Consider the following 12029-nt stretch of genomic DNA (forward strand, 5'->3'; position numbering starts at 1 on the left):
GCCTTCTTACATCTCAGAAACATCGCTAAGCTATGGAACATGCTATCTGTTTCTGATGCAGAAAAGTTAGTTCATGCATTAATTGCTGATAGTCCTTCATCCTCAATAAACAAGTTACAATTAGTTCAAAATGAAGCTGCAGGTCACGTGACAGTAACAATTTAATTCATCATACTATATAGAACTTGTTGCACCTACTCAGAAAGTATGCGATTTCGAACGCACCAATTTTGTTCTCTGATTTCTTTTCTTTTATGTAGTCAAGTTCTGTCACATATAGGCTACCACAGTGAGGAGATTAGTTAACATTGCTGTAATGCAAAACACATAAAATACCTTTTGGTAGATGATTGTGTTTCCTCACTGAAGTTCGGTCCATCACCTTTTGAACGGTCACTCTTCACAGACACAGAGCTGGACACAAGTGAGCCGGATCTCTCCCTATTGATAAACATAACAGGGAGAAACAAAAACATTTTACTACAGGAAACACTTAAATGTTATTTGAAGAGGTTTCATGTTGTAAATGATATTGAATGCAGTATAGCCACGCATTTGTTCTCAGAACTATAGGTGGATGGATGCATATATGTTTGGCTGCCTGTTCTGTCAATTTATTGTATTATCCATTTATGTTCTATCACACCACAGTGAAGAAATTAAAAAAATGTAATGTAAACAAATGAAATACCTTTTGATCCATGACGATGTTTCCTTACTGAAGGAGTGTGATCTTTCATTAAAGATTAAGGACACAAAGGGCAGAGAGGACATAAAACATTTTACTACATGCAGTCAGAGATTTAGTGTTTGTTGTGGCAAAAATATTCATTTAACAATCATCACCTGCGTAAGAGACATTTCTGAGTCAAATTGTCTTTCAAAAGTATTTATTCTTGCAAGAAGGCCCAGTTGCCACACAGAAGTCAAAAGTACAGTCTGTGAAACAAGTGCGACCAGGGAGGGAGGGCAGAGGAGTCTTTATACTGCTTTCAAGGTCTTCTGCTTACAGGCCCTTATCTAAACAAGGAGAGGCTTCCCTGCTAGTTTTCTGATACTGCTGAGTTTATTCTTACAAACTCACAAGTTCTAAATTGGGCGGCCTCTGACCCTCTGGGACAGAGGTCCCTTTTCAATCTGCCTCCTCCTGACGTCACACCTGTTTCCCAGAGTTTAAAAACACACACTCTTTTGTAAGTAAGAGAAACAGAAAATCTGCCATTACATGTTGCAATTAAGTTAATAATTAAATACTGTTTAACACAAACAACAGTATAATTGTGCATTAATATTTTCTCGGCTGTGGAAGAAGAAATTAGCTGACACAAATGCTGGCAAACCTGAGAAACTAAACTTTAAAGTTTCATGATAAATATTTATTGAAATACTTTCTAAAAGTCTATGTGTGACCAAAAGTAAGAAACCAGTAAATACCCTTTGGTAGATGATGGTGTTTTCTCTTTGAAGTTTGGTCCATCACCTTTTGAAAGGTTACTCCTCACAGACACAGAGCTGGACACATGTGAGCCTGATCTTACACTGATGACACAAACAGCAGTAAGAAGAAAACAATTTTATTAAAGGAGATTCTTCAGTTTCATTTGAAGTGATTTAGTGCTAAATAAAAGTTAAAAATAAAAGTTAAAAGTTTATTTCAATAGTCCAAAAAAGTGTGCAATCAATTATCAAAAACGTCTCGGTTACGTATGTAACCCTCGTTCCCTGAGTAGGGAATGGAGACGTTACGTCGGATGACGACGAATGGGGTTTCGCTTAGAAAGCCTCTCACCTTCGAGTGTATAAAACGAGCCAATGGCAATGAAATGCCATGGGTCTGCGGAATTTGCATAGCATAACTCCGCCCCACCCTGGGGGTATATAAGGAAGTGCGCGAGCAACATGCAGATATGTCTTCGCTGAGGAGCCGAGACTGAACTCAGGCGTTCCAGCGGTACAGCGGAAGTGGCAGGGAGACGTAACGTCTCCGTTCCCTACTCAGGGAACGAGGGTTACATACGTAACCGAGACGTTCCCTTTCGTTGTCACTCCGAGTTACGTCGGATGACGACGAATGGGGTTCCCAGTGTAATCACGCCACCTCTCGACTGTCTTCCAGTGCCCTGCGTAAGTCTGAGCTCCCTGTCGTGAGACTGGCACGGACGAAGGACTCCTACTTAACACAGGAATACCAAGGTACACTGGGAAGCATATCTCAGTGGAAATATGCAATTATGCCCAGCCCGAAGGGGGGGACTTAGAATACACATATGACCGCGAAGGGCTGCATATGGAGAATCACTGGGGTGTCCAGCCGCAGGTGGAATATTTCAACCCCAGGGGTGGCAAGGTGGCTTGCCAAGGGAAAGACACATGCTCAAAGAGGCTTACAGTGGAAATACACATGTGGGGGTCGCCCAGAGGGGGAACCATGCACATGGAGGCACCTAGCCAAGCGCGAAAGCTGCCGGTGGCATAACTCTGGCGTTGACGTCGTCAGTGCTGGAGGAGACTCAGGGCTTATTAGGCTCACCTGAGGAAAATATCGCACGTATCCCGTCCGTGGAGAGGAATGGCGAGCAAGCGAAGACACCTGAGCAGAATCTAGTACCGGCTGGTTGAAGCGAGTATATGAGAAGAAACTGGCTCTACTCGGAGATTGTAGAGTCTCGCGAATGTGTTGGGTGTCGCCCAGCCTGCAGCTCTGCAGATGTCTGTTAGCGAGGCGCCATGCGCTAGAGCCCAAGAGGATGCCACACTCCGAGTGGAGTGGGCCGTCACACCAAGGGGGCATGGTCGACCTTGCTGCTGGTAAGCCAAGCAATGGCGTCCACTATCCAGTGAGATAACCTTTGCTTGGAGAGAGCCTTTCCCTTCAGCTTCCCACCATGACAGACAAAGAGCTGGTCTGAGGTCCTGAAACACTGCGTTCTGTCTACGTAAGCACGGAGGGCGCGAACTGGACAGAGCAGTGCCAAGGCTGGGTCTGCCTCCTCCAAGGGCAGCGCTTGCAGGTTCACCACCTGGTCCCGGAAGGGAGTGGTGGGAACCTTGGGCACATATCCAGGCCGGGGTCTCAGGATCACGTGAGAGTTAGCCGGCCCGAATTCCAGGCACGCTTCGTCAACCGAAAATGCCTGCAGGTCCCCTACCCTCTTGATGGAGGCCAATGCAACCAGGAGCGCTGTCTTCATTGACAGGAACTTAAGCTCCACTGATTGCAGAGGCTCAAAGGGAGCACTCTGCAGGGCAGTTAGAACCACTGAGAGGTCCCAAGAGGGAACGAGAGGAGGGCGAGGAGGATTTAATCTCCTCGCTCCTCTCAGGAACCTGATGACCAGGTCGTGGTTCCCCAGAGACTTACCATCAACTGCGTCGTGATGTGCGGCAATGGCGGCAACATACACGTTCAGGGTGGAGGGAGACAGCCTTCGCTCCAACCCTTCTTGCAGGAAGGAAAGCATGACACTGATCGGGCATTTCGTGGGTTCTTGATGTTTAGAAGAACACCAGTTGACGAAGAGGTTCCACTTCAACGCATAGAGATGTCACGTGAACAAAGCTCTAGCGGAAGTGATGGTAGCCACCACCGCTGGTGGTAGGATACTCAAACCTTCCTCCTCCCGTCCAGGAGCCACACGTGGAGGTTCCAAAGATCGGGACGAGGGTGCCAAAGGGTGCCCCGTCCCTGAGAAAGCAGGTCCTTCCTCAGAGGGATTGGCCAGGGAGGTGCTGTGGCGAGGAGTACTAGTTCTGAGAACCAAGTGCGGTTGTGCCAATACGGGGCAACCAAGATGACCTGCTCCTCGTCCTCCCTGATCTTGCGCAAAGTCTGCGCAAGAAGGCTCACTGGGGGAAATGCATACTTGCGTAGGCCCCGCGGCCAGCTGTTCGCCAGTGCATCCGTGCCGAGCGTGCCCTCGGTCAGGGAATAAAACAGGTCGCAGTGGGACGAGTCGTGGGAGGCAAACAGATCTATCTGTGCGTCCCCGAACTGATCCCAAATCAGCTGGACCGACTGGGGATGGAGTCGCCATTCTCCAGCGAGAGGCCGAACTCGAGACAGCTCGTCGGCCGCCTGGTTCAGGTGTCCCGGGATATAAATGGCTCGAAGCGACCTCAGATGCTTCTGACTCCATATGAGGAGGTGGCGGGCGAGTTGCGACATACGGCGGGAGCGTAGACCACCTTGACGGTTGATGTACGCTACTGTGGCGGTATTGTCTGATCGGACTAGTACGTGTTGACCCTTGAGCAACGCCCGGAAGCGGTGCAGGGCAAGGCGTACGGCCAGCAACTCGAGGCAATTGACATGCCAAAGGCGCTGGGGTCCTGTCCAGGAGCCCGCGGCAGCATGTCCATTGCACATGGCACCCCAGCCCGGGGGTGAAGGTCTGACGGCAGGTCGGAGTCACTGGGACTCGGAGCGTGCCGTGTTGCCATGCCCACCTCAGGACTCGATCGCGAAGCCAAAGCTGAAGCGGTCTCATATGAAGCAACCCGAGCGGCGTTACAGCGGCTGCGGATGCCATATGCCCCAGGAGCCTCTGAAAACGTTTCAGTGGGACCGCACTCTTGCCCTCGAACTGACGAAGACAAGTCAGCAGTGACTGTGCACGCTCGCTCGTAAGCTGCGCGGACATGGCGACCGAGTCGATTTCCATACCGAGAAAAGAGATTCTCTGCACGGGGAAGAGTTTGCTCTTCTCCCAGTTGACCCGAAGGCCCAGACGAGCTAGGTGCCGGAGCACAAGGTCCCTGTGTTCGCAAACCTGATCTCGAGAGTGAGCTAGGATCAGCCAGTCGTCGAGATAGTTCAGGATGCGAACCCCGTGTTCCCGGAGAGGAACAAGGGCTGCCTCGACGACCTTCGCGAAGACGCGAGGAGACAGGGCTAGCCCGAAGGGGAGAACCGCGTACTGGTATGCCCGCCCCTCGAAAGCAAACCGAAGAAACGGTCTGTGTCGAGGAAGAATGGAGACATGAAAGTAGGCGTCCTTCAGGTCGATCGCTGCAAACCAATCCTGTGGCCGTACGCATTCGAAAAGGCATTTGGCCGTGAGCATCTTGAACGGCAGCCTGTGAAGGGAGCGGTTCAAGACGCGCAGGTCCAGGATAGGTCGTAACCCACCGGATTTCTTCGGTACAATGAAGTAGGGGCTGTAGAAGCCGGACCTCATTTCGGCTGGAGGGACAGTCTCGATCGCACCCTTCGCCAGTAGGGTGTCGACCTCTGCTCTCATGACAGGGGCATTGCCACCGACCATAGTGAAGCGGACTCCCCTGAAGCGGGGAGGAGACCGCGCGAACTGAATCGCGTAGCCGAGCCTGATGGTTCTTGCGACCCAGCGGGACAGTCTGGGGAGCTCTAGCCAGGCCCCCAGAAACTGCGCCAGCGGGGTCATTCGAACCACAGACGTATCCTCGGTGGTGCAGCGAGGCAGAATGACCGGCCCAGGCGAGGGTGGCATAGCGGCCCTGTGCGGGGGCACGGTCATTTGCCGCATCCTGCCAGAGGAGGCCAGGGGAGGACCAGCGTCCCACGGGGGCGTGCTCTGGCAGGGGTCTGGCGACAGAGGGGGATGAGAGGAGCGTGGCCCGTGGGCGGCACATGCTGTCATCCACAGCCTCTTGGGGCTTGGAGGAAGGGACATCAGTTCTTGAAACAAGAGTTTTCCCCCGGCCCTCCACCGGGGGAAGGAGTGGCCCTGCTACCAGCTCCTGAGAAGAACTGAGCCCTAACCCCAAGCTGCCCGTCTCAGAAGTGCTGCTTAGCATGGCGTTTAGCCGGCTAAGGGGCGGAGACAGGCGGTGCCACCCTCCTGCGACCTCCTCGTGCTCTGGGCCAGTGAAGGCTCGAGGGGAGGAATCGCAGAGGGGCGGTGTCGGCGGGAAGCAGGCTAAGGAGACCGCACGGACAGATGACCGTCGGTGCAGAAGGTCCTCAGCCTGCTTATAGAGTGACCGAAGACTGTTGGGCGCAATCCTCAACCACACCGCCGACCAGGCTGCCCGTCTCAAGAGTGCTGCTTAGGCTGGCGTGGCAGTCTAAGGGGCGGAGACGGGCAGCGCCGCCCTCCTGCGACTTGCTCCTGCTCAGGGCCGGTGAAGACCCGAGGGGAGCAGCCGCATGGAGGGGGCCTTGGCGGGAAGCAGACTAAGGAGACCGCACGGATGGATGACCATCGGTGCAGGACCCGAGTCTACTTCAGGTGGTCGAAGCCACACCGCCAAAGAGCCCAGCCCGGGACATGGGGGAGCTTAGAAATGAACTCTCAGACACCCCCACACCAACCTGGCTAAGCCCATGTCTGGACCACACTAGTGGACATCACCTGACCCAGGATCACGCAGGTACCGATGTCGCCTGAGCGAGGTCAGCAGTGTGCGTGGCGGAACAACCAGGCCAGGCATGGGAGGCATAGCGTCCCAGCATAGGGGCGTGGTTAGAGTTTCCGCGTTCCGCCAGGGTTGGCCAGGGAAGGACTAGCGTTCCACTGCGGCCGGTTCGGACAGAACTCCCGGGACAGCACTACATCGAAGGCGCAGGCGACACACAGCACTGCATGACCGTGCCACGATAGTGACAGGGAACATACAGACCATGATCGCCGTGCGATCGAAAGCAGCGAAGGCGGAGGACACCCGCGGGCCGCGAAAGTCACGTGGACTCTCGCGGAGCGCAGGCGTCCTGATGCACGTCCGGGAGAAGCTTACAGCGCTCGGGGGGAGGGCGGGGCCACTCCAGCCGATGCTTTCAGCTGCCCGGGAAAGCATGGCTGACAGCTCTGGATCAGTCCCGGCAACGATGGCACTCCCGTGGGAGGCAACGCTGCCGAAACTTCATTTCCAGAGGAATCAAGCCCGCCTTGTGATGCTGTGAGTGCATGACACCATCCGCCAGAGCCCCGAATGAAACACTGGGTCCCCGAAAGAAACCAGGCACACACGGAAGCTCCACGGTTTGCGATGTGGAGGGGGGTGTGGCCCGAGGAATTGACTCGTCGGTTGTTGTGCCACACCGAACCCTCAGATCACCCTGGCCACCAGCCAAAGTATCCCCTCTCGAGGAAGAGATAAATTGGGGTGTGGCAGAGGGGACTCTACTCACATGGAGATCATTGAGTCTCGATCTATAAACATCGCGATGGTCATGTTCCCGCAATGAAAACATGACTCATCAACGAGCGCTGCCGAGCGTGATTAAGCCCAACACGCAAAACAGCGCTCGCGACCGTTAGGCAGATGAATCACGCACACACATCCAGGAAATAGAAAATACACGGGCGAACCGTCTTTTAGAGAGTGGAAAAGCTCAGCAGAGTGCTGAAGCGCCCAGGGAGAAACACACTCACTGTCGGCAGATTACTGCACAATCAGCAGCAGGAAATGCGATCTCGCTGGAACACGCCGTCACACCAACACACTGAAGAGCCGCTCGTCTCGAAGAGATTTGAGATGACACTCAGAAGGCTTGTGGAGTGAAGTACTGGACTTGGCTCCGAAGCGAAAACATATCTGCATGTTGCTCGCGCACTTCCTTATATACCCCCAGGGTGGGGCGGAGTTACGCTATGCAAATTCCGCAGACCCATGGCATTTCATTGCCATTGGCTCGTTTTATATACTCGAAGGTGAGAGGCTTTCTAAGCGAAACCCCATTCGTCGTCATCCGACGTAACTCGGAGTGACAACGAAAGGGAACTGTGTTTACAGTTATACTAAAATAGTAACTGTGCTTTATTATTCTTAACTTAACCATAGAATAAGCATTTAGCTAAAATAATGCTAAAGCTTTGAACACAATTGTTATATTTTGTTGTGTTTGATATTTGATTCCCTGAAAAACAAACTAAATTCAAAACCTCACAGAAATTCAATGGACTACTTGCACTGAACTTCGTGACACACTTTCATTTTGAAATAGTACAACAAATTGATCTCTGCTTATTATATTTTCAATGTGCTGTAGTCAACTAGTTGACTAAACTCCACCTAAAATGATTGTCCGCAAAAAGAATTACAAATATTGACATTTTAAGGGACAGGAGAAGAGATATTCTGAAGTGTGTGAGACCTGATAAATACAAACCTTTATTTATTAATTAACTATTAATCACTATTCGGTGTCATTTTTCACTGTCAATAATTTTACTGTATGTAATTTACATGTTTATGCCCAAAATGCTTAATTCATATTCAAAGTAGTTGACTGTCATTCTCCTGTACGCTGTGTGGGTTAATGTTTAAGATTAATTAAATATTTAACATTGTTAAATTTAAGGCACGTAGGCCTACTGCGTATTTATTCATTCAACTATTTTAAAAGACTGGAATAAGAGCACCAGCGCACACAAGCAGTCCTTTGTATCAGTCAAATTCATTTAACAAGGTAAACAGGTTTGAAATATGATCATTAAGAGAAAAACACTGTTAATGAGAAGACGAGCAGTGAACTGCTGCAGGTTAGTTGGGAAATATCTTTATTTATTATTTAGAATGCACAGTTGGAAAGAAATCATATTAGAAACATTTCAGCAGGTACAATATAATTCATGTTAACAAAGAGATTCATTGTTTTAATCAATTGACAGCCATAAAACATAATAATAATCTGCGTTCTTATGTATGTGTGCTGAACGCTGTTACTGGAAACTCCTGAGTTGTACCGGTAATATAGAACGTGGAAGTAGTTGTGCAAGTAGTCCATTGGATGGGAACATGCTGTTGCTTCTAAAATTAAACTTCCTCTCCCACCAAAGTTACCTATTGTTTAGGTAAATATTATGGTGGGACGAGGCATGGCCTAAATACCTGATTTTGCCCCATTACAATAGGTTCTAAAGCCAAAGACACTAACAGAAAAGTAACAAGCTGATTCCTTTCCCTGCTAAATTGTCTCCAATTGACTATAAAACATGGCTCAGAGACTTAATAAATGTATGGATTGTCACGCCGTTGTCTGTTCTGTATTTAAAACTTGATAAATAAACTCCACCACCAATTGCACCAATCTTATCTCGTTACTTTGTTCTCCCACAATATAACATGCCCTTTTGTGATCTGTGCAAGTAGAAAAAGGATTAAAGGCACACCCTCTTTGGCATTTCCATCTTTTGGACTCAAGTAATGTTCTTACCAACCTTATTCCTGAGTTCTTAACATTGTCTTTCATAAACTCTTCTAAACTGACTTAACTTGTCTATGGCCTCAAACTAGACTGAGTTTCAAGGTTTATAGTTTCAATAGCACTTTATCTCAATAAATTCTGGTGATAAGTCAAAGGCCAAACAAATTATTATGAGCTGAAAAATTATACAGCTCATAAATCATTTACAAAATGTATCACTTTCATAAATTATTTACAAAAGTACCTTGACTGAATGTTGATCTCAAAGCAAACATTTATGGAAGTTATTGAAATAACTTCCATAACTCAATACATGTGACTAAATAATAAAAAAAAAAAAAAAAAAAAAAACATGAAATACCTTTTTGTAGATGATGGTGTTTTCTCACTGAAGTTTGTTCCTTCATCTTTTGAACGGTCACTCTTCACAGACATAGAGCTGGACACATCTGAGTCTGAACTTTCACTAATGACACAAAGAAAAGAGAGAGAGAGATTTTTTTTGATTATAGAAGTTCATCAGTCACACGTAAAGAGATCGAGCATTGCAAAATCCTTTGTACAGTTTAACACAAATTATGTCTTTGTCTGAGACCAAATCCTCTTAAAAATGACTAAATGTAAATTATGATTTTTTTTTTCTCTTCAGATACCAATGTTTATCAACTACCTTTTCTGGTTATATATATAAAATAAAAACCTTACGTTAATTTTAGTCATACATTGTGTCTATTCCCTCAGTCAGTTATCCGCAATGATACAATGATTCTTTATATTTACAGTCATGGTAGAATGCCATGGTTCTAAATTTAAGTTTTGCACAGAATTTGACATGATGAAAGTGAGAAAAACACAGTAAGGATTCCCTCTACACAGGGAAAAAGCACTTCAACAGCGTTTACATTTTTTTTTTTTTAAATCAGCGTTTACCTCTGTTTCTCTGAGAGACTCATCTTAGAGAGAGTCCTTTCCTCGCTCCTCTGACATACTGCAGCTAAACTGCCATTGAAAACAGTTCAGCACTGGTTTGTGAACACAATCAGTCATTCAAGTTTGACCTGGAGATGACAAGTTTTAATAATTTCAGATCATTGACAACTTAAGTTACTGAACTACTGACTGGCTTCCATCTTCTCATAACACTTGGCTCTAAATAAGTACATCAGGTAACAGACAGTACTATGAACACTTAACACATTTTTTTAAATTATTGCAGTCAACATGATTTGTCTGATGATGTCTCTTTCATTTTACAATTTCACAAATATTCCACAAAATGTACAATATATTATTATGGCCATATACTGAATAAAACTGGCTGCACATTCTACTCAGTCATAGCAGATATTTGTTACATTCTTCTTTGACAAAAACTAAAATACATGAATAAACATCCACTATGTGGTGGGGTGTATTTTTTAGATTTTATATTATCACAAAACAACAGCAATTAAAAGGAAATTGGAGGCTCAGACCTTCAGAAAAGTGTTGTTCGTTTTCAATAACCCTTTTCAATAAATTTCAAAAGAATTGTTAGAGTAATTTCTGGCAGCTTCTACATCTGTTCCGAGTTTTAGAAATACTAGAATACTATAGCTACAAATTTTTATCACGCTTATAGGCCTACATTCATAAATTATTTCACAAAATTCCACCTGTAATTGAGGAAGTATTAAAACTTACTTTGTGACAGACTTGTGTACTCAGATGATATTTTAGTAAATGAAACAATTTCACTTTATTTCTGTCCTTTACACTTATTGTTCATCATGTATACGATTCCAAAGCAAAGTCCAATCTCTGGTCTGCGTCATTCAACTGATTGTGGGTTTGTAGACGTTAGTAATGATTAATTACAGCACTGACTCTTCATTCTGATGTCCTTCTTTTCCATAAAAGGCCTCTTACCATACAGACAGAAGATAAAGATAAAATTACAAATACAAAACAAAGAACAATGAGACAAAGCTTATTATATTATCTTATGTATTACACCATGAAAGTCTTACATGCAATATAATTTTTAGATTTACTTATATATCAATTTTTTTTTTTTTAAAATAAAAAAGTTTGAAAATAAATACTTAATAAATTTGAAAAGTCAGCCCAAAATAATTTGCAATAAGCACAATCGCAAAACAAATTAATACTTGTTTCTTCAAACTGATGACAGAAAGAGCACAATGGGGGAAATATTATAATTACTTTTATCAAGTTTACTGGGTAGCAATTTTATATAATTTTAATAGAGACTTCAGCAGATTTATTAGACAACAAACATTTTTGTTAAAGAAGCCAGAAAACTTTCCATTCTATATCACTAAACTTATTATTCCAAAACAAATCTGAGATCTGTGAAGAATTAAACAAATTATTTTGTTTTGACATGCTACTGAAAAGACATTTGTCAACAAATAGATTAGTGTTGTAAAAGGAGAAGAGCATAAAGAAACTTTAGGGCCAGGCTTGACTAAAGGTTTGACACAATCAGGAATTGCACCAAAAACAATGGCATACTATCATAATCCTCGATGACCAGTGCTGTTACCACTGCACTTCATTTCCCATAATCCCTCCTGACTCACACCTGTGCAAACTTCACAATCATTCACGCCTGCCATCATTCACCTTCATCAGCTCCACTCCATTTAATCAGTCACCATCCACATCACAGTGTCTGGTCTCATTGTTCAACCATGAACTTCTACCCACCTGTGCACCAAACTGTCTCATCTTCTGTGCGTCATCGTCTGCCAGTCTTCAGCCCACCAGCCACTTCTCTTCACTACCTGCAACAAGATAAGACTTTCATTCAAATGCCAGTATCACCAGAACTATCTGTAATAAAGATACTCACCTGCTAATCACGTGTCATTCAATAAATTCATTCATATTTTACCTC

At 45.9% G+C, this 12029-nt stretch overlaps 1 protein-coding gene across 1 annotated transcript in view; it reads right to left on the minus strand.

Moving 5' to 3' along the window:
- Nucleotides 1–10080, minus strand: part of LOC311085889 (NACHT, LRR and PYD domains-containing protein 3-like) — a gene marked incomplete at both ends in the record, with an annotated part of 38833 nt that extends 28753 nt beyond the window's left edge. The window contains 4 exons of the mRNA XM_084118509.1: nt 337–441; nt 1435–1539; nt 9489–9593; nt 10058–10080. Coding sequence (XP_083974635.1) covers nt 337–441; nt 1435–1539; nt 9489–9593; nt 10058–10080 — 338 coding nt within the window. The remainder of the gene's footprint in view (nt 1–336; nt 442–1434; nt 1540–9488; nt 9594–10057) is intronic.
- Nucleotides 10081–12029: the final 1949 nt, after the last annotated feature.

Source organism: Abramis brama (genome assembly GCF_963993115.1).
Source record: "Abramis brama genome assembly, chromosome: 6".
NCBI lineage: Eukaryota > Metazoa > Chordata > Actinopteri > Cypriniformes > Leuciscidae > Abramis > Abramis brama.